This window comes from Dendrobates tinctorius, unplaced genomic scaffold (genome assembly GCF_039654945.1).
Source record: "Dendrobates tinctorius isolate UK_male_01 unplaced genomic scaffold, ASM3965494v1 ptg000035l, whole genome shotgun sequence".
Lineage (NCBI taxonomy): Eukaryota > Metazoa > Chordata > Amphibia > Anura > Dendrobatidae > Dendrobates > Dendrobates tinctorius.
Window position 1 is genome coordinate 45,426,952 of NW_027361703.1, and position 27,714 is coordinate 45,454,665.

Genomic DNA, 27,714 nt, shown 5'->3' on the forward strand with positions numbered 1-27,714 from the left:
CCCGGGAAGGTACTAGGCAGGGCTGTGGAGTCGATAAGCCAAACCTCCAACTTTGACTCCGACTCCTTAATTTCCATGACTCCGACTCCACGACTCCGACTCAGACTCCCTCATACATGGCTCATATTTAAGTGATAAATTTACTGTACTAAAAAGGTAACATCAGGCTTTTAGTCATTATTATGATACAATAATTAAGCCATTTAGATAGAACATAAAATATATTTATTGGAATAAAACTTTAGAACAAAAAACTTTTGCATATTTACAATTTATTATACACTGAGCAGTAAGTGGGGAAAAAAAACAGTTTTCAACAAAAACATACTGAATATTTGTGCAGACTATGAACTTGTTCTGAGAAATAGTATCGCCTCCATCAGATCTCCCTTCATAGATGACCTCAAATCTGACCTACCGTAAATACTCGTGTATAAGCTGAGATTTTCAGCTCATTTTTTTATGCGCATATTCATGAGTGTAATAAGCGGTATCACGTGACCACTGAATGCAGGAAGGGAGACCGTGGAGAAGCGGGGTTGCAGAGACCGTGCCAGGAGAGGGTAAGTATAGCGATATTCACCTGTCCGGGGTCCATCACTTCTCACCGCTGTCTGTGATGTTTAGGCAGCAGGGGGTGCGGTGATGTGGTTAGGGCGCACTGCGCCCTCTGCTGGTTGAACAGTCACTGACACAGAAAGCGGCAGACAGCGGTGAGCAGCGGTGAATATCTCCGGTGCCGGGTCCTGAGCAGGGGAGGTGGCATTTTTTTTTGCAGCAGCATATGGGAGCATAATATATGGAGCATCTTATGGGGTCAGCATATGGGGCATAATCTATGGAGCAGGATATGTGGGCATATTCTATGGAGCAGCATATGGGGGCATAGTGAATGGAGCAGCATATGGGGGCATATTCTATGGGGCAGCATATGGGGGCATAGTCTATGGAGCAGCATATGGGGGCATATTCTATGGGGCAGCATATGGGGGCATTGTCAATGGAGCAGCATATGGAGGCATATTCTATGGGGCTGCATATGGGGGCATAGTCTATGGAGCAGCATATGGGGGCAGTCTATGGAGCAGCATATGGGGGCATATTCTATGGAGCAGCATATAGGGCATATTCTATGGGACATCATATGGGGGCATAATCTATGGAGCAGCATATGGGTGCATAATCTATGGAGCAGCATATGGGAGCATAATCTATGGAGCATTTTATGGGGCATAATCTATGGAGCATTTTATGGGGCATAATCTATGGAGCATTTTATGGGGCATAATCTATGGACTATCTTATGGGGGCATAATCTATGGAGCATTTTATGGGGCATAATCTATGGAGCATTTTATGGGGCATAATCTATGGAGCATTTTATGGGGCATAATCTATGGACTATCTTATGGGGACATAATCTATGGAGCATCTTATGAGGCCATAACCTTTATGGAGCATTATATGGGGCATAGTATTCTATGGAGCATCTTATGGGGGCATTATTAACCTTTGTGCAGCATTATATGGGGTGTATTTTGTATGGAGCATATTATGAGGCCCATCATGAACTGTATGGAGCATTATCTGGTGCTCATGATTCAATATGGATATTCAAAAACATTTAGCCTACTGTCTCAATTAATTTTACTTTTATTGGTATCTATTTTTATTTTTGAAATGTACCAGTAGCTGCTCCACTTTCCAGGCTTATACGCGAGTCAATAATTTTTCCCAGTTTTTTGTGGCAAAATTAGAGGGGTCGGCTTATACACGGGTTGTCTTATACACGAGTATATGCAGTAATTATTTTAAGGCTAGAGAACAACCTCTCTACGCTAACTTAGGTTGTACAACATACAAAAAATGGAGTAAAGAAAACCATCAGATAAAAAAACACAATCTTTATTAATCAAATTAACAATAAATAGTACAAGCCATCAATACAGGCCCAAAGAGGGGAGTGGATATGGAAAACTGCTGGTATAGTAAGGGAGTAAACACGGGCAACTAAATAACCAAAGGTAAGCTAATATATGTTGCCATGATATGCACAATTGTAAATAAAGAAATTGACAGGCATAGTGAGTGACTTGGTAGAATAAAAAATACAATAATCACGTAAACAGTACACCAAATCATTGTGCCCACCAATACAAATATAAATAGCACTTACCCATATTTCTTGCTAGTGTCTGTGAACCTCTCTGCAGACCCCCTAACATGCGTTTCACGTTTGAAGTTTTCTCAAAAGGGGACTTAGGTTGGTGGCAAAGCAGTAACCACATGGGCAACATCTATAACAATTTCATGGTATAAAGGAATTGCCTCGTGCACAGTCAGTTTTGATGAACGATTGAACTCTTCTACTTCTTTGAGATCAAGTGAAAAATGTTGCTGAAATATGGTCAATCTGTTTTCTGTGGGAGTGGAATCTTTTTCCCTGGTGCAACACTTTGCCTGATCCATGTCGTCCAAATACTTTTTGAAATCAAACTCCTCATCTGATGAGGATGAAGAAACGGCAGCAGCAACACTGGCAGGACCCGAGTCCTCTTGCTCTTGGCCATTCTGTAGCCCATTCATTCTAACTGCTACCTCAATCAGTGCTTCTTTTTCTTTAGTAAGCTGTTGCTCATCCTGCAATATACGATGACTCGGGTCCACATAAACAGCTGCCAGAAGAATTTTATTTTCTAATAGCAGTGTCTCTCTCCTTTTCATTGAAGCAGCAATGGCATCTGCGATTAAACCTCCTCTTTGGGACAGGCAAAACGACAAGTTCTTCCACTCCTTTATAAAAAATGCCAGAAGTTAAATCCTCAGTTTGTAACTTTTTAGTCACTGTAAATGGGTGATGAAGCAATTCCTTCAATTCAGCCACCTGGGTCCATTGACCTTCATGTAGTGTTACCTGAGGGTTGGCCATATCTAGAAGGAAGGGTTTCAGCTCAAGCAGTCGCTCTGTCATTAAATAGGTGCTGCCCCACCGAGTGGCTTGAACCACAATTGCCCCTTTTCCAGCTTGCCTCTTCAAGATGGAATCATTTTAAGGGGTTCTGGCAGCAATAGCAAATTTCCTCACTTTGCTAATCAGAGTTCTAGCATGTCCCACTTGCAGACTGCCTCATATTGCCAGCTGCAGCGTGTGCACAGCACAGCACATGCGATGAATAGGAAAGAGGTGTGAAGCAGCTTCAACAAGATCATTTATTTGTAAAGAATCATTTTGTTGTTCTTCTGTAGTAATATCTGTTTTTTCCTCCTTTATGGGAACAGGACTGTGGCCTTCCATCTCCAACATACTGAATGTGAAATGTTCTTCTAGCTGCTGTTCACCTTCATTATTCTCATAATTCAGTTTAATTGTACTGATCATGTTTGAAGCATTATCAGTTACAATAGCAAGAACCTGTTCTTTTGTGAGTTCATAATCTTGCAGAACTTTTTCCACTAAGGTCTGGAGAAACTGGCTGGTGTGATGAGCTTTAGTATCTTTTACTGCCAGCGTCTTAGTAACAATTTTTTTGTTGTAACAAACATATCGAACGTTGATAGCAAAATAGTTCACTCTGTGACGTGTGCAGGCATCCATTTTAAGAAACAAAAAGCATCTCTTGAGAGTCTTTTTAAGATCTTCCTTTTGCTTGTGCAAATAATGATAATGGTACATTGTCCTTCACAACAAGTTCGATGAGCTGTCTTTTAAACACATCTGCTGTCATTGTTACAGTAACTCTGTCACTTACAAAATATCTTGTAACTGATGTTTTGAATGCTCTTTCCTCCTCCTTTGCCTGGCGGGAAGTGCTGGGCTTTGGTTTCTTGGTGCTGCTTTGATCTTTTTCAATCACAGCTTTGTAAACTTCTGGGTAGCAACGTTGTAAATGTCTTTTTAGATTGGAAGCTGTGGAAGGAACATTTTTATCACTGCCTGAGTATGCAGTGATTTTGGTATCACAGCATTTGTTTTCATCTGGGTAACTTATACACTGGCACACAAAATGTTTTTTATCTTGAGTCTCTGTGAAATGCTCAAATACAGCTGACTTTATAAGATGCTTCTTAGACATTTTGTTTTTTTAAACCAGTTATTTTTATTTAGGTTTCAAAAGATTTTAAACAATAAACAGTGGATATCAATATACATGTAACAATTCACATATCTTGTAGTAATACAATCAAAGCCATCCCCCCTCCCCCCTCCCCCAATACTCCTTATGCCGGGTATACTTGAGAGTCTTAGCAATCATATCACCACCATCCAGGCGGACCATATTTTTTCGAAGGTTCTTTCACCATGCCTTCGCCTGTAAATGCTTTCCTCTAAATGCATTACCGTACGTGTCTGAGCAATAAATTCCCTCCTAGTAGGGGGTTCCGAATCCTTCCATTTTCGTGCTATTAGTTTGCGTGCCACATACAGCAACCTTGCTATTGCCACTTTGTAATGTTCTGAGACAGGTATCCCATCCACCTCCCCCAAAACACACTGCACTGGATTCCTGTCAAGCGTACATGCATAAGCTCTCTCAATTTTGTTGATAACGACCAGCCAGTATGCCACCAGCCGCGGACACGACCATAGCATGTGTAACAGTCCGGCCTGGTCTGTGCCACATCTAGGGCAGCTAGAGTCTCCCCTCAAGCCCGCTTTGAATAGGACCAGCGGTGTTTTGTATGTTCTATGTATTACATATAATTGGGAGAGCCGTACCTGCTCGGTTAGAGAGATCTTCGGGACATATTTAAGAATAGCCTCCCATTGTTCTGTTGTGAGGGTACGAACCTCCCTTTCCCATTTACTCTTTGCAGTGAGGTGATTGTCCCCCAGATAGGAGTGCAGTAGATCATGATATATGCTCGATATAACTCCCCTCGTCCCTCCCTTCATACACACAAAGTCTAGTACAATGTCGCCCTGAACCGTCATGGCTCCCAATCTACACTGTGCCCTCCAAGCATGTCGAAGCATATAGTATTGAAACCCCCATACCGAAGGCAAATCAAATTCCTCTCTCAATGTCTCAAAGGTCTTCAGGTCCGTTCCACTCTGCAGCTGGCACACATATCTCACTCCTTTCGCCTTCCAATTGCCCTTTTGACGCAGTTTATTAAGTTCCGGCAGATGCTCATTGTCCCACACTGGTGAGTACCTAGTCAGCTCATCCACCCCTCTGATCCTTTTAAAAGTGTCCCATACCTTCTGAATCATGCCTATGGTAGGATATGGTGCTCCCAGTTTCTTAAAGGTACCATCCTCTAGACCCTGGATAAGTGGGCGTCTCCCCGTGACATGTACCAGCACCCGGTGAGCTGCTCCTCCACAATCGAGCTCTCTCCATCCCCTGACATGCTGGCCCTGTACTGCCAAGAAATAGACCCATGGATTTGGTGCGGCCAGTCCTCCCTCTTCCTTTCCTTTTTGCAGAGTTCCAAATATAATCCGTGCCTGCTTCTTGCCCCATATCAAGAATCTGAAGATAGAATCAATGCCCCAAAACCGTTTTTTTGGTAGCCATATCGGCGAATTGTGCAAAACGTACATTAGTTGTGGCATAAGGACCATCTTAATCAGGTTAGTTCTACCCGTTACCGTTAAAGCCAATTTGCACCATGCACCTATTTTCCCTTTAAATTTCTATAGCAGAGGAACCAAATTCAGACCCGTGAATCGGGACAGTGGAAGAGCTACCCATATCCCTAGGTATTTAAACTGTGAAACTAGCTGGAGTTGTTTCCCCCTCTCATCCATCTCCTCCACTTCTATTGCTCTATCCACAGCCATGACATAAGACTTGTGCCAATTTATCTCCAGTCCCGAAATGCACCCAAATTGTGTAATTACATCCATCGTGCACCCCAGTGTCTCTCCTGCACTTTCCAAAAACAACAGGATGTCGTCGGCATACAATGATATTTTTTCTTCCAGCTTCCCAAATTTAAATCCGACCACTCCCCTCTCAGCTCTGATCTTGGCCGCCAGGGGCTCCACTGCCACCGCGAACAATAGCGGGGACAGCGGACACCCCTGCCTTGTGCCCCTATGCAAGTCAAACATCCCGGACTGTTCTCCATTCACCTTAACTACCGCCTTTGGGGATGAGTACAATAACTTCACCCAGGCCATGAACGCGGGGCCGAATCCCATCAGTTCCATGATTTTCCATAAGTATTGCCATTCCACGCTATCAAATGCTTTCCTAGCGTCCAATGACATCACTATTCTCCTGCCACCATTATCAGCAGGCAGTTGCATATTAAAAAATAATCTTCTTAAGTTAACAGCCGTGGAGCGGTTAGGCATAAAGCCCGACTGGTCCTCGTGTATAATGGTATGCGCAACCCCGGTGAGCCGGGTGTCCAGGATCTTAGCGAGTATTTTGACATCCGTTGTCAACAACGAAATGGGCCTGTACGACTCTGCATCCATGGGATCTTTTCCCTCCTTCGGCAGAACTACTATCACCGCTTCCTCCATTGATCTCGGCAATGCCCCCGTCACTAAAGCCTCATCAAACACAGATTTCAATTTCGGAGCCAGCAGTTCCACTAACTCCCTGTACACCTCCCCAGGTAGACCATCAGCTTCCGGTGATTTGTTATTGGGCATAGACAGTATTGCACATTCCACCTCCTCCACACTCACAGGTTCTTCCAACCTCAACCTATCTTCCTCAGACAATTTAGGTAGTGAAATGCCTTCCAAAAATTTCTCCACATCCCCCTCTGTGTCCCGTGCTCTCGAAGTGTACAGTGCCATGTAATATGCCTTGAAGACCTCCAGTATGTCCTTTGTGTCTGTCAGAGTTGCCCCTGTTTGATCTCTCAGTTTATACACCTTGGAAGACTCCCTTTGTGTCGCAGATATCACTGCCAACAAGTGACCCACTCTCTCTCCTTCAAAGAATTGGGCTTGCTGAAATGCCCTTTTCCTCTCAGCTTGCATCATGTGCAGTTTATCAACTGCCTCCTGAGCCAATTTTAGTCTATTGTCAGCTTCACTCGTTGGCGCCAAAATCATGTCTGCCTCCGCTCTTTTCAGGTCATCCTTTATTTGTTGATCTGCCAATTTAGTTTTGGTCTTACACCTCGCAATCTCACTTATAAAAAGTCCCCTCGTAAACGCCTTCATGGCATCCCATACCGTTGTGGCCTCAGTACTCCCTTCGTTCATTTGGAAGAAGTGCTCTAGCTCTTTGGTTATGCCACCCATGTCCACCACTTTAAGCCACTTCGGGTGAAGACGCCAACCTCCCCTCTGACCCTGAGCAGGTCTCACCAGAAGCGTGACCACCATAGGACCATGATCCGAGAGAGTCCTCTGTAGGTATTCCACCTCCCCCACCATCCCGTCCATAGCGGTATCCCCCAAAGCCAGGTCTATCCTCGACAGTGTTCCATGTGTTGCCGAATGACATGAAAAAGTCCTCTTACCCTCATTTCGTACTCTCCACAGATCTACCAGCCCAAGTTCCCCTACATACTTGCCAAAGGCAGTCATCCTGTCCTGTCCAGCTTCCTTACCTGCCGGTCTTACTTTATCCCAATAATCATTCATAGTGTTGTTAACATCTCCCATAATCAACAACGGAGTCCCCCCCATCTGCCCGTCAGTTCCAGTACTGCTTGTAGTTTCTTTTTAGAGTAAGGTGGAGGGATATATAAAGCCACTAAAATCATTTTGTGTCCGAACAATCTGCAAGCAATCCATACATACTGCCCTTCACTGTCTACATGCACTTCCAGCTCTTCATAATGTGTGTTTTTGTGTATTAGGACTGACACCCCCCTGGAGTACGAGGAATAAGTAGAATGATATGTCTTTAGCATCCAGGCTCTTGACAACCAGTGCATAGTGTCTCTAGTGAGATGTGTCTCCTGCAAGCACGCGATCATAGGTTCACAGGATTTGATATGATTCAGAACAGCCGCCCTCTTAACCTTATCAGATATACCACGCACATTCCAACGTAACATCCGAACAGTACGGTTACTCATTGTGCATTAGAAAGAACAATCCATCATCATCAAGTAGCATCATTACATTGTGGTCCCAATAATACCCGGTCAAACAGCATGAAAACCCCCATCTCTCTACAAATCCGCCACACCAACCACCCCCCATCCCTCTCCACTTTCCCTCCCCCCACCCTTCACCTTTTGCAGTTGTCACTCTCTCCCCAATGTGAGAGTGGGAGCTCAAAGAACCTGAGCAACTTCTCAGTATTCCGCACTTCAACATGCGTCGTGTCCTCCTCCATCATTGGCAGCCTCTCCGCCATATTGTCAACAGTATGCATAGTCCCGAACCATTAGTCAAACAATTAACCATAATACGTAGATCCCACTGGGGAGTTCTCCCCCTCCTCTGCGCTCCTATTTCGCAGAGTAAAGCCGCGCCACAACCCTGTCCAGTGATCAGTCTAGCAGGGTCATGTGGTCATATTGCCATTATCTTCTCTCAATTTTCTCCGGTTACGCTCCAACCACGAAGCAGCCTCAACCGGTGACGGGAAAAAATGACCTTTTCAAAAGCTTCCACTCTTAATTTAGCAGGATAAATTGTAGAGTATTTCAAATGCAAAGAGCGGAGCTGTTTCTTCACTTCGCCATACCGCAGTCGCAACTTTTGCACCTCGGCTGAGTAATCCGGGTATATTTCGATTCGTTTGCCCTCCAGGTTAAGATCTGTCAACTTTCCAGCCTTTCGTAAGATAGTGTCCCTGTCTCTGCAATTCAGGATTCTTGCTAGCATCGTGCAAGGTCCATCTCCCGGCACTGGGGGTCTCATGGGTACGCGATGGGCACGCTCCACCGCAAACACTCTCGACAAGTTATCAGCACCAAACTTGTCCAGCAGCCAGGTTTCAATAAAGGCTGTGGGGTCAGCACCCTCAGCTCTCTCAGGGATGCCCACAATGCGCAAATTGTTCCTACGTGACCGGTTTTCCAGGTCATCATTTTTATTGGCTACTACCGTGATCCTCTGAGTGTGCTGTTGTTGTGTCTTTTGCACTGAGGTTAAGTGATCTTCTGTTACACCAACTCTGTCCTCCACCTCAGTTAATCTGGCTGTAACTTTCTGCATAGATGTTTTTATGCCTCCCATTTCTTCTTTCAAGCAATTCACCTGCTTTGTTAGAGAAGTTAAGGCAGTCTTGCAGTATAAGACAGCTTGGAATACATCCCGCAGGGTGGGCTCTGCTACATCTGCACTTTCAGCTAACTGCACAGTGTCACCATCCCCCTCTTCCTCCTGCTCCAGCTCTGCATTCAGCACAGGCATCTCCTCATCGTCTTCCTCCTCATCTCTGTGCTTCTCAGTCCCTCCATTTCCTTCTTCATCTGTCTCTATGCCCCTTACATACCTGTTCAGCCGGGCTGAGACTTCCAGCCTCTGTGCAAAGGCTGTGTTTCTTCTTCCCGCCTCCTCCTCTCTCTCAGCACCATCTTGGACTGAGGCACTGCTGCAGGCTCCGACATCTTTCTGCCTTTTGCGGCCCATGTCTGTCTCTCCGAGTCTGGCAGAGGCTCGCCCCTGACTCCTGGGACCTTCAGACGTCTGATCCTGGTAAAGGAATTAGCTGGTTCGGGCTCTGTGCAGGATAATTGAGGCTAATGGTGGCAGAGAAGCACAGCCACCCGACTTCTCACATCAAGAGCTAGGCCCCGCCCTCAGACATTTTGTAATTATGTAAATTCACTCTAAAAATTTTGTCCTGTAAAAAAATAAGGTATATTGTAATTCTTGCAAGAATAGGGAATCTTACACTGTATAATTTAGGATAGAAGTAAAACAATCTTTGCATAAATCAATAGGACAGATGAGAACTATAAAGTTTGTAAAATATGTTGTTAGATAGCTTTACTCTGAACTTTCCATGTCAGGCTTGTCTCAGGGTACAGCTCACTAAATGCTTCATATCATATTTCTTCAGTCTATGAAGAGGGGAGGAGGGAGCATGTTTGTGCTGAATCATATTACAGAACACACTGTGAGGTAGCGCTGTCATTCAAGGTTGGGGGACATTCGCTTGGCAGCAAATAAATCACATCCGGCATGGGTTTTCCATAAAACCATATCAGTCCGTGAGGTTTATTATTCAGCATAAACCAAAGGAAGCACCACAAAGTTCATATCAGCATAGCGTCCATTATATAGGCTATTCAGCCTCATCATTATCTCACCCGTCAGGGTTCCTTATGTCTCTTGGGACATCCACACAGTGCCCCTATTAGACACAGTGGTCATTACACCACATACCCTGCCCCTCTGTTCAAACTTTGCACTATGGTTATTTGATACAACTTGAGTGGTAGCACTGGCCCCAATGTGCGTTTCGCATCTAGCTTCTTCCTGGAGGAATAAGTGGATGTGAAAAGGAAGAAGCTAGATGCGAAACACGCATTGGGGCCAGTGCTACCGCTCAAGAAGTATCAAATGGCTCATTTAACATGCACTATGGCTGTTTTGTCTTAATATTGTTTCAGGTTTCTATTGCCTATTATGCTTTATCCGTCTGGTGTTGTGCCTTATTGTGGGCTCTACATGGTTGTTATTAAGTCTCTATTTTAGAACTCTGGTATTGTATCGCTTTGATTTGCTTTACCTGCTAGTTCTGGGGGTCTGACAAATACCACGTTCTGACCTGTGTGGGGGTGACCTGGTTTACTACCATATACAGGGGTTTATGATGAGCATTGGATAGACTAAGTAAGACGTCTATGTTGGGGATTTCTGGTTATTATACTCGTGTGTCTATCTGATTTCCCTAGCATACATATCTATTACCTGTGTTCCCACTTTATTGATATGAATTAGCATATGCTCACAACTTCTTTCATGTTCTTTGGGTACTGTGCAATATACCAGTTGATCACCTGTACTGTACAAATTAGCTTCGCTTATGATATGCTGTATTCAGTGTGAATTGAGTCTGATGTCGTGTGTATTTAATTGTGGGTTTATGAGGTCACTTAGTCTCTTTTCAATAAAATTATTTTGGATTATTCAGGTGTGCAAATTACTAATGTATTTCTGCTCTTGTCTGGTATTCAATGCTGATATATTATGGGGCACCCTATGGTGATAGGCTGTGCGTCTATACTGCTTCTAGACTTGAATAATCAGACTGCATTCACAAGGCAAAATTTGTGTCCTTAAAGGGTTTATCCAGGACATTTTTTTTTTAATTAGTTTTTACTATAAGCCTAAAAACTAACAGGCATTTAGTTGCTACCTACCTGTCTGTGCCCGGCATTGATCTCTGCTGGCACAGAGCGGGCATAGAGCGCTTCTGCCAGCGATTCAGCAGCTTCCACTTATGTCACTTCAAACTCTTCCTCTTTCAGGTTACTCTGTTGATGGGGCGTGACTACCGACATCATGCTGATTGTCAGTTAACTTCCTGATGCCTAGCTGTGGGGAGCTGGCTCTCAATCAGTATGACATTGGCAGTCACGCCCCGTCGACAGAGCCACCAGGAAGAGTAAAGGCCCCGTCACAAACAGCGAGATCGTTGATTTTGTGACGCCACAGCGATCTCACCAGCGATATCGCTGTGTGTGACATGTATCAGCGACCGGCCCCCCTGCCGGGTATCGCTGATTGTGCTCGAACGTCCTGGGCCGTTTTTTGATCGTTGGTCTTCTGCTGGCCAGCACGCATCGCTGCATGTGGCAGCGGGAGACCATCGATCAGCGACGCTGGGAGCTGGTTTCCAATGTAAACAGCGGGTATCTACAGTAAGAGCCGCGCGGCTATTAGATACCCGCTGTTTACATTGGAAACCAGCTTGTTTGCTGGTCCTGATCACTGGTGGGTTTGTCTATGTGACAGCTCACCAGCGATCAGCTAACTATGTCCCAGCGATCCCATCCACGTCGGATCGCTGGGACATTGATATGTGTAACGGGGCCTTAAGAACTGCTCTGTTGACTTGGAGCAGCAAAATCTTCGGCAGGGACTGTCAATGACTGCTCTATACAGACAGAGGGTAGAATAGCCAGGTAGTTAGCAATTATCTGCCTGTTAGTTTCTAGGCACACAGTAGAAAAAAAATATGGAATATTTTGCAATGTGCAATAAAACATGCTAATATGAGAGGGATTTATAAATATAATGGACAGCGACGTCCGTGAATTCATTAGATTGCTACTAGACTTCCTAACTTAATTTTTATATTCTTTCTCACATTTTTGCTGTTTTTTTAATATTGCCACTGTGACATTTTATTTATTTTCAATATGTATTGAAATATATTTATTGAAAACCCATGTCCATGTTTAATTTATGTTTTTGAATCTTTCTGCCAGGGAAATCAAATGCCAATGCAGCAGTTTTGATTTTTATTTCTTTGCTACTACAGCAGCAGTTTGCTATAAAAGTGCAATAATTTTCTGTTACAAATTCCTAAGGGATTGTCCAGAACAAAGTTTGTTGGGGATGCCCGGTATTATACCCTCAACTATCCGCTGATTCCTTCTTGACCATTGATTGGATGTGAGCAAATGAATGGAGCAGAACTCTCCAGCTCCGCACAATTTTTGGTGGCCACTGCGGAGTACTGCAGTTTAGCTCCCTTTCAAAGCCCGGACAAGCCGATAACTAAAAACCAAACACATGTCTATATCACTATGCAGTACTCATCAGTAATTAATACAGCAGTAAAGGGGCAGCAATATTTACCTGCCCAGGTCTCCGAACAAATGCACTATTAGGCTACTTTCACACATCAGTTTTTTGCCATCAGGCAGGATCCGGCTATTTTTAGAAAAAACGGATCCGGCATAAATTTTGGAGAACTGTAGAAACGGATCCGTTTTTCTGCTGGATCCGTCTAGCAGGTTATATCTGTTTCCTGGGGGCTGGCCAATTGGATCTGAGCATGCGCAGACTTAAAAAAACGGATCCGGTGGCTGGATCCGTCTTTTTCTGGATCCGGCACATTCCGGCGCCCATAGACTTTCATTGTAGCAAAAAGCCGGAAGCGTCGGATCCGGCGCTTCCGGCTTTTTTGCCGGAGACAAAAAACGTTACAGCAGCCGTTTTTTCCAGACGCCGGAATGAGACAAGTAGCTGGATCCGGCAAAAAACGGATGAAACGCAATGCCATCCGGCGCGATCCGGCGCTAATGCAAGTCAATGGGGAAAAACTGGATCCGGCATTGCATTTTGCCGGATCCGGTTTTACAAAAAAAAGCCGGATCGCGCCTGACGGCAAAAAACTGATGTGTGAAAGAGGCCTTAGGATGCGGCAACACCGGTTCAAAATACTGATGAGACAACCACTCACAGCCTACCAATTCATGGAGGGGGTGACTGCTTAGTATATGATTGCACAAAAGAGGCTTGCATTTAGATAGTACTGAGCAGCCCATCTGATCGAATAGTATGGGTGTCACTAATAGGCTGTAAACCAGATACTGTGCATTGCCTGTATGTGAATAGTGCCCTATACAAACCTCTTTTGTGCAATCATATACTAAGCAGTCACCCCCTCTGAATTGATAGGCTGTGAGTGGCAGTATTTTGCACCAGTGTTGCCGCCATCTTTACTATATGGGTTTGCTGCATTCTGAGACCTGGGCAGGTAAGCACTGCTGTCCTTTTTATGCTTAACTAATTCTTGAATTTTTGGAGGATTTTTGTCCTTTTTTGTGGCTTTGCTATTAAGTTTAGTACTCTTCAGTACTCTTCAATGTACTGTTCAACATTTTGCATTGTTTTGTTACAGAGTTGTCTTCTTGCTGTATCAGGATTTTCACTTTACTTAGGAAATGTATTCCCTTCAGAAATGGACTACTTAAGATGTGCAGCAGGATCTGTAAGTATGACTTAAATTAAAAGACAGAAGAGTTTACTATGTTTGGCATAACTAACGCACTTTAAGAACAGATTCACATAATATTATTATGTTCTGGTAAAGTGTACAATTTTTCTGTATTTTTTTGTCATATTTACAGTGTAAAACAGAGGGCAACAAGGCAAAATATGTCTTTCAAACCGGTCTTATAACAGGATATGACCGTAGTATAATGCTGCATTAAGGCTAAGTGCACACGTACTGGAACTCTCGCGGAAATTACCGCGAGAATTCCGGAATTCCAGTCCGCGGGAAAATCGCATTTTAAATTCCTGCGATTTTCCCACGGAAAAACTAGCATTTTGCAAGCGTATTTAGCTTGCAAAATGCTAGCGTTCTCCAAGCGATCTGTAGCATCGCTTGGAGAACTGATTGACAGGTTGGTCACACTCGTCAAACATAGTGTTTGACGAGTGTGACCAACTTTTTACTACTGAGGCCGCCTATGCGGCATCAGTAGTAAAAGATAGAATGTAAAAAAAAATAAAAAATGGTGTTATTCTCACCCTCCCACGTCCCGCGCATCCGTTCCCAGTAATCCTTTGCGAAAATGCCCGCGATGACGTCAGTTCTCGCGGGATCGCGACGTCTTGCGGTAATTCGCGATGACGTCGCGCGAATGACCGCGAGACTTCGCGATCCCGCGAGAAGGGACGTCATCGCGAGCATTTTTGCAAAGGACTACTGGGAACGGGAGCGTGGAGAGAAGCAGGAAGGCTGCGCTGGACTCCGGAGGGTGAGAATAACAATATTTTTTATTTTTAAATTCTATTTTTTACAGGGATATGGTACCCAAAGCCCGGAGGACAGTCTCCTCTCCTCCAGACCGTGGGTACCATCCACAATTGTTCTGCTTACTTTCCGCATGGTATGCACAGCCACATGCGGGAAGCAAGCGGAACAATGCATTCCTATGGGTGCGGGATCGCCGCGATTCCGCAAATTAATGAGCATGCTGCGGTTTTTACCGCGGTAAAAAACGCAGCATTAGCACAGCATTGCGGAATCCCATAGGAATGCATGGGATGCTTATTTTTAAAACCGCCGCGGAAACGCGAAAAAAACGCCACGTGTGAACTCAGCCTAACACTGAAGTATAACAGTAAAGGAGTGGTCTTAAGGCTATGTGCACACGTCCGGAATTCCCGCAGATTTTATGCGTTTTTGCCACGTTTTTTCACCGCGAAAACGCTGCAAAAACGCATAAAATAAGCAACCCATTGAATTCTATTGCATTCCGCACATGCTGTGCTAATGCTGCGTATTTTTCCACGGCAGAAAATGTGCGGATGGTACCCAGGGTCTGGAGGAGAGGAGATTCTCCTCCAGGCCCTATGTACCATATCCCTGTAAAAAATAGAATTAAAATAAAAAATCGTGATATACTCACCTTTCGGCGTCCCACGCAGCGTCCGCAGGCCTCAGCGATGCTCCCGCCAACTCCCGTTCCCAGCGATGCCTTGCGACAATGACCTTTGATGATGTAGCCGTCTCGTGGACCGCCGGAAGGTGAGAATAACACGATGTTTTATTTTTTAAATTATTTTTAACTTTATATCTTTTTACTACTGACGCTGCATAGGCAGCCTCATAGTAAAAAGCAGGGCTGTGGAGTCGAAGTCGTGGAGTCGGAGTCGGTGAACATTTTGGTGGAGTCGGAGTGGGTATAAAATGGACCGACTCCGACTCCCAAAATATGTAAAAAATTGGGTACAGTAGTTCAATGCAGAATATGCTGAATATTTTTTCATAGGAATTTGGGAAAGTTATGAAATGTCCTATAAATGGCTCTTCTATTCCTGATGTAAGGCTGCATTCACACACAGCGTTTTTGCTGCGTTTTTTGAGGATACGTTTTTCAGCTGCAAAAGCAGATCAGCTTTTTAAAAAACCGCATCACCTGAAAGGTTTTTGAGCTCATAGATAATGTTTTCAATAGCAAAAGCAGATTAGAAAAATGCTGCACAAACTGACATGCTCATTCTTTGTGAGCATCCGTTTTTGAGCCCAAAAACGGATCCTCATAAAACGATGTGTCTGAATGTCATATCTTGAGACCCATTGACTTTGCTTGGATGCCCAGAGTCACTGCATTTTACTTCAAAAAACGGATCCGCAAAAACGCTGTGTGTATCATGGCCGTAGCCAGTGAGAAGCAGGGGGGGGCAGCGGCCCCCCTAGAATAAGGGGCATGCACCAATCAAAACTCACTTGTATGCTGCAGTGCTCCCGTCCTGCACTGGCTCCAGACTGCAGGGGGCAATCTCCCCTCCTGTCCTGTCCTGTCTTCTGCTGTCTTCACCAGAGAGAGGAGGGGTGCCTGCCCTGCACAGTGAAAGTACTACTGCTCATCTCTGTCACAGGAAGTTAACTAATGCTAATATTGTAGGTGATTATTATGTGCTCTCTGTAAAAGGAAGATCTTAAAAAGACTCTCAAAAGACGTTTCATGTTTCTTAAAATGGATGCCTGCATACGTCACAGAGTGAACTATTTTGCCATCAATGTTCGATATGTTTTTGACCACAAAGAAATTGTTACCAAGACACTGGCAGTAAAAGATGCTAAAGCTCATCACAGCAGCCAGTTTCTCCAGTCCTTAGTGGAAAAAGTTCTGCAAGATTATGAACTCAAAAAAGAACAGGTTCTTGCGATTGTAACGGACAATGCTTTAAACATAAGTACAATTACACTGATGAATGAGAGTAATGAACAACAGCTAGAAGAAAATTTAGGATTCAGTATGTTTGAGATGAAAGGCCACAGTCCTGTTCATGTAACTGAGGAACAAACAGATATTACAGCAGAAGAACAGCAAAATTATACTGTTGAAATAGATGATCTTGTTGAAGCTGCTTCAAAACACTTTCATATTCATCACATGCGCTGTGTTGTGAACACGCTGCAGCTGGCAATAAGAGATAGTCTGCAAGAGGGACATGCTGGAAATCTGATTGGAAAAGTGAGGAAATTGGTTATTGCCGCCAGAACCCCTAAAATTGATTCCATCTTGAAGAGACGTGCTGGGAAAGGGGCAATTGTCGATCAAGCCACCCGGTGGGGCAGCACTTATTTAATGATTGAGCGATTGCTTGAACTAAAACAGTTTCTTATAGATATGGCGAATCCTCAGGTAGCCCTGAATGAAGGTCAATGGACACAGGTGGCTGAATTGAAGGAATTGCTTAATCACCCATTTACTGTGACTAAAAAATTACAAGCTGAGGATTTAACTCCTGGCATTTTCATAATGGAGTTGAAGAACTTCCTATTTTGCCTGTCCCAATGAGGAAGTTTAATCGTAGATGGCATTTCTGCTTCAATGAAACAGAAAGAGACACAGTTATTGGAAAATAAAATAAAAATGAAATTTTTCTGGCAGCTGTTTATGTGGACCCAAGTCATCGCATACTGCTTGATGATCAACAGCTTTCTAAAGGAAAAGAAGCTCTGACTAAGGTAGCAGTTAGGATGAGTGGCCTACAGGAGGACTGCCAGGTGCAAGAGGACTTGGGTCCTGACAGTGCTACTGCTGCCATATCTTCATCCTCATCGGATGAGGAGTTTGACTTTGACAAGTATTTGGATGACATGGAGCAGGCAAAGCGTTGCCGCAAGGAAAAAGATTTCTCGCCGTCTCCTATAGCAAGCAGATTGACCATATTTCAGCAAATTGTTTCACTTGCTCTCAAAGAAATAGAAAAATTCAACCGTTCATCAAAACGGACTGTGCATGAGGCAATTCCTTTATACCCGGAAATTGTTAGAGATGTTTCCCATGTGGTTACGGCTTTGCCTCCAACCCAAGTTAGTGTAGAGAGGTTGTTCTCTAGCCTTAAAATTATTAGGTCAGATTTGAGGTAATCTATGAAGGAGGATCTGATGGAGGCATTTCTTAGAACAAATTCATAGACTGCACAAATGTTATTTAGTATGTTTTTGTTGAAAACTGTTTTTTGCCACTTACAATATATAACACTATGTAATAAACTATGTATTACATCTTGATTATTGTATCATAAAAATGATTAAATGTCTGATGTTCACATTGTACTACAATAAATTTTTCACTTATATATAAGCAATATATGTGGGAGTTGTGGAGTTGGAGTCGGAGTCGGTGTAAGGGAAATTGAGGAGTCGGAGTCGCAGGTTCGGCTTACCGACTCCACAGCCCTGGTAAAAAGTTGGTCACACTAGTCAAACACTATGTTTGACAAGTGTGACCACCATGTCAATCAGTTTTCCAAGCTATGCTACAGATCGCTTGGAAAATGCTAGTATTCTGCAAGCTAATTACGCTTGCAAAACACTAGTTTTTCGTGGGAATTATGCATGCGGATTTCTCGCGTATTTCCCGCGGCAGGGAGTTGCAGAATTCCCGCGGGAATTCCTGACGTGTGCACATAGCCTTAAGCACCACTCTGTCATGCTTTTTTTTATTATTTATTTCTCCGCTGGAGTGGTGCTATTAATCTAAGTTCCCTGATCCTAGTATTATACTGCCAGCTGCTGTCTTCACCTCTTCCCAGCGCCGCTCCTATCAAACACAACCATCTTGTGAACTTAAGTTCTGACTGACCAGAACTTGAAGTAAGGGTCACCAGCTCTCAATGTGAGGCCGGTTTCACACGTCCTGATATTTCTGGTACCGGAAAAACTGTTACCGGAGATTTCAATGTCTGTGTGTGTAGTACTTGCTGCACATGTGTGGCAACCATGTGCTGCATCAGTACCACATGTACCGGCGCTAGGGAAGCAGCATTACAGGTATCGCTGTTGTTTGGCTTGGGTACTGAAGATGGCTTGCATCATTCTCCCCTGCTCTGCCAGTGATCAGCGTGAGCAGGGGATAATAATTAGTGTTATATTCAACTAATAACAGCGTGAGCAGGTGGTGGTCCTTGGGTGTATTCATCAGCTGCCGCCTGCGCTATAAATAAATTCATTTAAAAAATGGCATGGGTTCCCCTGTATTTTTGATTACTAGCCAGGCAAAAATAACAACTGGGGGCTACAACCCACAGCTGTCAGCGTTAGCAAGGCTGGTTATCAAGAATAACACTGTTTTTTTAAATTATGTAAATAAATTTTTTTAAAAATGGTGTGGGGTCTCCCCTATTTTTGGCAACCAGCCTTTCTAAAGCAGACAGCAGGGGGCTGGATATTTGCCCCTCCAGCCTAAAAATAGCAGTCCGCAGCTGCCCTGAAAAGGCACATCTATTAGATGCGCCAATTCTGGCACTTTGCCCGGCTCATCACACTTACCCTGTAGCAGTGGCAACTGGGGTTCATATTTGTGGGGTTGTCACCTTTTGTATTTGTCCGGTGACATGAAGTCCACGGCTTAGTAATGGAGAGGCGTCTATAAGACACCTATCCATTACTAATTCTATAGTTATATTGTAAATAAAGACATTTTTAAATAAAAATGGAAAAGTGTGTTTTGATTTCAAATAAAAGACTTTACCTGCTCTGTCTGTATTTAAATTACAACTATATTATGAGTAATTGATGGGTGTCTTATAGACTCCTTTCCATTACTAAGCCATGGGCTTAATGTCATCTGACAACAGAAAGGTGACATCGACCCCACAAATATGAAGAGCCCGGCAAAGCGCCAGAATTGGTACATCTAATGTGCCTTTTATGGGTGGCTGCGAGCTGCTATTTTAGACTTGGTGGAGTCAACATCGATGGCTTCTTACCAGACTGAGAATATTAGCCCTCAGCTTTCTGCTTTAGCAAGGCTGGTTGTCAAAAATGAGGGGCCCCGACGTGGTTTTTTACATTATTTATTAAAATAATTAAAAAAACAGCATTGGGACCCATCTATTCTTGATAACCAGTTTTGCTAACGCTAACAGCTGAGGGTTGCAGCCCTCAGCTATGAGTTTTGCCTGGCTGGTTATCAAAAATACAGGGCAACCCATGCCGTTTTTTCTTTTTTTTCTAATTTTTTTTTTTTAATATAATTTTCAGCGTAGTCACTGGCTGATGAATAATCCCAGCTGCTCCTGCTCTCACTGTTTTTAGCGGTAGCAGGCGGCACCTGATGGCAGCAGTAGTCCCACCAGCCGACACGAGTGACCGGAGGTAAACTTTATACTTCTGATCACAGCTGTAGGCTCACCCTGTCATTTCACAACGTGGGATCTGCGGCTGTCTGACCGGTGGTAATTTTACCGCTGATCAGAGGCAGTATTTGCTATGCTGTCATGACAGTGTAAGAAACCTCAGTGTTCTGCGGCCCGAACCCGAACAATAACACGGACTTTCTGGTGAAGTCTGTCTTCGGTGTCCATGCCCGAACAGTAGGCGTTCAGTAGGAATGCCGAACTTTACTGTTTGGGTTCGCCCATCTCTACTCAGGAGCTCATAATGCTCTTAAGACTGCCCTGACTATGGCAACCTATGTGCACACAGCGATCCATTTAGAGAACATAGTTTCATTTGTTCTACATGTATAAACAGGCTATTAGATGACTGTCGATCATTAAAGGTTAACTGATCAGTGGTTGTTTAGGGCCACCGGCAGGTTAGTGTAAATGGAGCCTAAGCCATCCATCCCTCATATAGGACAAAGCTAAAACTCCTGGAAAGGCTAGACACTGTAGACATATAGGAAAAGAAAATCCAAGTAACAGGTTGGGAGGATTTAGTCCTTTAGGTTCAACATTTGGCCTGGTTTTTACAGTTGGTTAAATGAATTGTGCGTATTTTTCCGCGATGCGATTTTGCCGCAGAAAAATGCACAGCATGTGCGGAATGCCATTGAATTCAATGGAATGCTTATTTTATGCTCTCTTGCAGCATTTTCGCGGCAAAAAAGCATAAAATCCGTGGCAATTACGGACGTGTGCACACAGCCTTAAGGGGGTTTTCCAACTAACAAAAGTTCATTTTAATCAATAAATCTTTAGAATAATAGTAATAATTATTATTAAATAATTCCTGGCTTTGAGTTGCAAGAGACTTATCCTCTCCAGAGAATCTGGCTCAGCCTTTCCAGCAAACCTTCCCAGATCGCAGTGGTGCTCTTGCTTCAAGCTGGGTGTCTGTGTTTCTCAGCATGTGCTTCAGTCGGCCTGCTTAGGACATGTAAGCTCGGCCCGCTTCAGTTAATCTCTCACCCATGAGACTTTGCTTGCAGCAGTACTGTATATGAACTTCTTCTAATATCATCCTGTTTGATGTGGTTACTTTAACTGTTGCTCACGCGCTCCACCTACATTTGCTTGTATAATCCAGACTTGACACCTTATTTTGGTTATGTTGCCTCATTTGTCTCAAGCCAAGAAGTTTCTGAGTGTACCACTATAATTGTTACAGGCTCGCAGGTCCGTGATGTGTGGCTAGCGACTGTCTGCCAGCTTGGTGTACTATCACCAGCTGTACAGTAGAAAACAGCTGTTAAGAGCAGATCTCCAGATGGTGACTTTTGTGTGTAGCCCTGCACAGAAGAGCAGATCTGAATGGGGGTAAGAGAGGAAACCCTGAAACTTGGCATACTGCCTTGGTGTGAATTCAGTGGAAAAGCTTTGACTGTAATTATACTGGTAATGGAGGCTCTGGTTGTCACTACTGTGAGTGGGGCAGAAGCTGGATGTGGCTCGAGACCCTCTCTCAGAGCTGAAAGTGGCTCGGGACCCTCTTTCATAGATGAATGTGGCTCTCAAGGTCAGAAAGGTTGGGGACCTCTACTGTAGATGCTGGCAGTATTACATATACAGCATCTGCCTATTAGAACAGTGTGCAAGCCTGTGCTGTCTTCTGTTTTTATCTCCTGAATGCCTGTCCCAAACGGCAACAGTTAAAACATGCAGTCTGAGGGGGTGCCTTTCCATTCAGCCATCAGTCCCACCCCCACCCCACTGTATTTACAGTTAAAACTATCATACATAAAAAGACTCAACAATTGATTTGGGATAGAAAAGGCTGCAGTTCTTTATTAAGGATAATGATTAAACAGTAACCAATTAAACCAACTAAACTTTATAATAATCTATATATATAATCTCCAGCTGGCCGCTGTCCCCACATCCCATAAGGCACCGCGGCAGTCAGTTGTGCAGGCGCAATAACAGCCGCGTTGTTACTACGCATGCGTGGGAATAGCAGTGACGTATATGTCACCGCTATTCCTGCACATGCGCAGTAACAGCCACAACTGTGCGCTCTACCCGCGCATGCGCTGTAACGACGCGGCTGTACTGCGCCTGCGTGGGGAACACCGCACTCCCGATGAGAGAGCATCGGGCCTATTTCTAGTATTACAATAATAACAACTCAGTCCTTAATCGACTCAAGTCGCCATCCAGTGCATCATTAAATATTACATACAGACCACCAAACTAGAAGGCTATGTGTTACCTCCCTTCAATAAAGCAAAGCGACAGAAGTTGATTAAAATAGGGGTGGACGGATGGGAAAATTTTTTCTTCAGGTTTCCTGTCAGAATTACATAATCTCTCCTGCGCCCAAGGTTAAATACATTCTGAAACTGCCTGGTAACTGCTTCCACCAATCCTAGGCAGGATCCGGGCGGGAAAACCAACTCCAGGTAAGTATATTCTGCCCAGCAACCTGAGTAGTTTTCTCCCACCGTTTTCTTAACCCTTATTGTACCTCAGAAGAAGAACACTATAGTTAGCAAACGTTTATTATAACAGGTTCTAAAAACTCGCAGTCCCATATTCCCATGAGCCCCCTTTTAGCCAACTATCGGGGGCTTTCATGGGAATATAAGGACTTATTCCATTAAATAAGATACAGTATTTACAATCAAACCATCATACATAAAAAGACAACAACTGATTTGGGCTAAAAAAAAAGGCCACAGTGCTTTATTAAGAATAATGATTTAAATAGTAACCAATTAAACCAACAAAACCTTATAATGATATAACAATAATAACGACTCAGTCCTTAATCGACTCAAGTGGCCAATCCAGTCCATCGTTAAATATTCCATATAAGCCACCAAGCCAGAAGGCTATGTGATACTTCCCACAAGCCATGACGGTCAATAAGCCGACATGACCCCCGCAAACACTGCAGCTTTAATTATATTTTGCAGACCAACCTTTAAACTATCGAGACTGTTCTCAGATAAATGAACCATATCTTGTCTGAATAAACCTGAAATTAAACATTACAAGAGAATGTGCCAATATGAAAAGCCACCTATGGACTGCATACATTTTTGTAACAATCTATTAACTCTTTTTCTAATTTTATCCAAAAAATATTATCTCGTTAAACGTTTCCATAATAATCTGGGGATCATATCTGAAAAACCTCATGTGAATCTAGAAAAGCAGCCTTGCAATACAAGTGTACATTCTGCATTTCCACAATCAGATCTCTGGTCTTAACTCGTCCGACTTTGTTGCCCCCAGCATGAATAATAAGGCTACTTTTATACATGCCGTTTTTTTTTGCGGCCCGTTTTTGCTGGCCATATTGCTGTGATTTTTGCGGTCTCCCGCAAAAACGGGCCCCAAAAAAACCTTCTCGGATCGCTGTTTTACTCTGTTGTGACAAATTTCAGGGAAAAAAACGGTGATCCGCAAATACGGTGTACCGCAAAAACAAGCTACCGTTGTTTTTGTGGTACCATTGATTTAAATGGAGGCCGTGTCCGTGAGCCGTGAAAAATATCGAGCAAGCTCGATATTTTTTCACGGCTGTATATACGGCCATACCGCACACGGCGCTCCGATGTATTTTTGCGGGCCGTTTTTGCGGACCCATAGAAATCTATTGGGGCCGCAAAAACGCGGCAAGTGTAAAAGAACCCTAATTAGGTTTTTTGGATTGGAAAATCAATATGCCATGCAGAATTTGGTTAAGTAAATCGCCCCATTTTCAAAACTCTGTAACAAATAGAGCATTACAGAACAGCCTCGGGCTCAAAAACCTAAATTACCATCATACTTCCGTAATGAAGCTCTTTGTATAATGGAGTGTCGCACAATCCAAACACATCTTTTTCCAGGATCTACAAAAAAGTTCAGATTAGAATCAACTGTGGTCTAACGCAATTATTAAATCTGTTAGAATTCCATCTGCCAAGCTCCTTCTCCCAAAACCCAATCTCATAGCTTCCGTCGCAGCTCCTATTATATAAGAATGGAAAGAAAAATTACAATGCTCAAAGTTCACAAACCTGTAGGGATTTCTTAAAAATAAACTTGAATTGGAACTGGGTGACAAAGGAACCATTTAAATGAATGGTAAAAAAGGACCTGTAAACGACTGTCTAACAGCAAGATAATCCAGCAAGCAGAGGAAAGGGCCAACTTTATTATTATTAATCACTGACCGGCGCACCCACAAACTCTTTCCCAACTGGTCAGTCTTTGATTTACAGATACCTAAAACCATCTTGCTCTAAAACAAAAATCATCCCAAAAACTTCCTGAAGGAGAAAACTTGTTAACAGACACTACTCCACTGATCCTTAACGCTGCAAAAAAGGAAATAGAAAATACCGCTTTAAACCAGAGGACTTCAAAATTGCATGAGCACACCAATATTCAAGACTGACAATAACCTATATAACAATTCAATAGTAATGTGGTGCCATTTGTCTACTGAGCAGACCTCTTTCTTCAATCATTTTAACAACTGTCTCATTTGAAAAATACCACTCAGTGGTCTCAAATCATACAATTTTTGAAAAAATGAAATACTGTGAACTATATGAGCTACAGAAGAATAAGAATACTTGTCAATCACTAAATCCGATAAAAAACTGACAGAACAGAATCGGTAGATAAACAGTTAACACCGGAGCTCTCACAAAAAGACGACCATCTATACCAGGAATGAGAATAATCTTGCCAAGTTTTAGGACACACAGACCTTTGAATATGTCTCAAAAGCTTCATAACCATGACATTTTTGGAATTTAAGGAATTTAGCGCAAAAAATAACAGCATCATTATCCGAAAAGATACAAATTCTTCTATTCCTGAAAAAATGTCCCCAAATCACTAAAGAGACCAAAGTAAGGAACAACTCCAACAAGATGGCGTTTTTGTAAATATTTCTTTGTCGCCAAGACACCTGATAAGGCTCGGGACATCAGTGTCTGGACCACAAACACCCGAAACCCTCTGAACTGAAAGATGTAAAGAAAGACAAAGAAAGATTGGAGACAAACTGTTCTTGGATCAGATTACAACCATTGAAATTGATTAAAAAGGAATAGCACGTGACTAAAGGTACTGTCACACTTAGCGATGTACCAGCGATCCCGACCAGCGATATGACGCGGTCAGGATCGCTGGTACATCGCTAAGTGGTCGCTAGTGAGCTGCCACGCAGGCAGATCTCACCAGCGACATCGCTGGGGACGGGGATCGCTACTTACCTGTCACACCAGTCGATCCTGCGTCCTCCCGCCCGGCTCCACGCGTCGCTTGCCCTCACAGCAGGAAGCGCCGCAGGAAGCTGACGACGAGAAACAGTCCTGAACGTTCTCGCGCGATCAGCGATAACCAGCGGGGGAGCCGCTCGTAGGTAAGTATCAGACACAGCGATATCGCTAGCAATATCGCTATAACGTCACTAGTTATAGCGATATTACTAGCGATATCTCTTAGTGTGACAGGCCCTTTAATCATCCCATATCTCAGCTGTCAGCCTAATATGAGAACCTGGAGATAAAAGACCTCTTAACCCTTCACATGAATTTTTGGAAAGTTGAAGGAAAAAATAAACATTTACTTTTCTTTCACAAAAACGTTCCACTTTTGCAAGGATAACATGAGAAAATGGACCATACATTTTGTTGTGCAATTTCTACTGAGCATGCTGATACCCCATATGTGGGGGAAATCTACTCTTGGGCACATGGCAGGGTTCGGAAGGGAAGGGGCGCCATTTTACTTTTTGAATGTAAAATTTGATAAAATAATTAGCGGAAACCATGTTGCGTTTGAAGAGTCCCTGATGGGCCTAAACAGTGGAAACCCCCCACAAGTGACACCATTTTGGAAACTAAACCCCTTATGGAACTTATATAGCTGTGTATTGAGCACCTTAAACCCAGAGGTGCTTCACAGAAGTATATAGCGTAGAAGGGTAACAGGAACAGGAGAAATGCAATTTGTTATGCAATTTCTCCTGAGTACGCCAATACCCCATGTGTGGTCGAAAACTACTTTTGAGGCACAGTACAAAGCTCAGAATGGAAGTAGCGCCATATTACAGTGCAGATTTTTCTGCACTTGTTTGAGGGTGCCATGTTACATTGACAGAGCCCCTGAGGTGCCAGAACAGCAGAACCCCCCATAAGTGAACCCATTTTACCAATTAAACCTCTCAATGAATTCATCTTGGGGTGCAGTGATTATATTGACCCCACAGGTGTGTCACAAACTTTTATACCATTAGGTAGTGAAGAAAAAATTTGCATTTTTACTACCAAGATTGTGTGTTAGCCCCAAGTTTTACATTTTCACACTGGGAAATTGGTAAAAATGGCACTGGAATTTGACCCACAATTTCTGCTGAATACAGAAATACCCCATATGTGGCTGTACAGTACTATACTTTGCTTACGGAGTGACTCGGGAGGGACATAGTGTTATTTGCCTCCTGGAGTGCAGACTTTCCTGGACTAGTTTGCGGAATTAGTATAAAGAACCCTTAAGTGCTAGAAAGAAGACCCCCCCCCTCAAGTGACCTCATTTTGGAAATTATAACCCTTTGGGAATTTAGCTACAGACATAGTGACGATTTTGACTCCATTGGTGTTTTCCAGAAACAGGCAGCAGTGGGTGTTGCTTAGTGAAAATTGCAAACTGCCGCTGTAGTGACCAGTACATTATGGCAAGCCTGTGCTTCTGGAGACATGCACCTGTAAATTAGATGGGCTATCATCACTAGAAATGCCATACATGTGGGCGCTAAATGTTGTTTAGGCACACTGGGGTTCAGAAGGGAGGGGGGCATTTGGATTTTGAAGGGGATAATTTGCTGAATTTCTTTTGGCAGGTGAGGAGCCATTTTGCTCTTCCAGAGCCTTTGTTCCACCAGTAACGTGGAAGCACCCTATATTTCCGTTAACAGATGACGGATCTGAGTGGAGACTTGCTTTTTTTGTGGACTGAGTGGAAGCTTTTTTTGGGGACATTTTATATAATGTTTGGAATCCCAGTTATCCGGCGCTCTATGTTGACTGACCACTTTGCGGTTTCCATATAAATCTCTAAGTGAGATGATTCAGATGAAACCTCCGATGGATCCATTCACCATAGTGAGGCAGCAGAGTTACTCTGGACTCCGTCTGGCCTCTGTTCTGAAAAAAATGAAACCGCGGAAGTGCACAAAACTGTGGCCGACGTCACTTTTATGCAATCCTAAAAAGATGTACACAGCCCGTTCACAAGTCCTATGGCACCCACAGTGCCTCCATCTGCCTCATTATAGGGAATCTTCATCCAGGGTTCTGTCTGAATCACATATTTCAGAGATTTACACGGAAACCCCAGTGTAAGCGCTCAGCACAGAGCGCAGGATAAATGTGCGCCGAGCCTTATTGCGATCTTTGGGAGGTAGAATGAAGAAATCAACAGCATGTGAAGAATTGGTTTTATTTATTTTTTACGCCATTCCTCGTGCAGTATAAGTGACTAGGCGACTTTATTCTTCGTGTCAGTGCAATTACCAGATTTATATCGGGTTTTTATGTTTGGCTACTGTCACACACTAAAAAACTCTTTTTCTTGCGAAAACTAGTTTTTGCATCACCCTATTTTGAGAGCTATAATTTTTTCATATTTCCGCCGACAGTCACGTGAGTGCTTGTTTTTTGCGGGACGAGCGGACGTTT

General features: G+C 43.5%; 1 protein-coding gene across 6 annotated transcripts in view; it reads left to right on the forward strand.

Annotated features, from left to right (window-relative positions):
• The window catches only part of MLC1 (modulator of VRAC current 1), a 130,471-nt gene that overhangs the window by 11,371 nt on the left and 91,386 nt on the right, over nucleotides 1-27,714 (forward strand). For 5 of the 6 annotated variants that reach the window (XM_073573469.1, XM_073573466.1, XM_073573465.1 and 2 more), the window contains exon 3: nucleotides 13,740-13,829. The exons of the other annotated variant lie outside the window; for it this stretch is intronic. In XM_073573469.1, coding sequence (XP_073429570.1) covers nucleotides 13,740-13,829 — 90 coding nt within the window. The remainder of the gene's footprint in view (nucleotides 1-13,739; nucleotides 13,830-27,714) is intronic. 6 annotated transcript variants of the gene reach the window in all.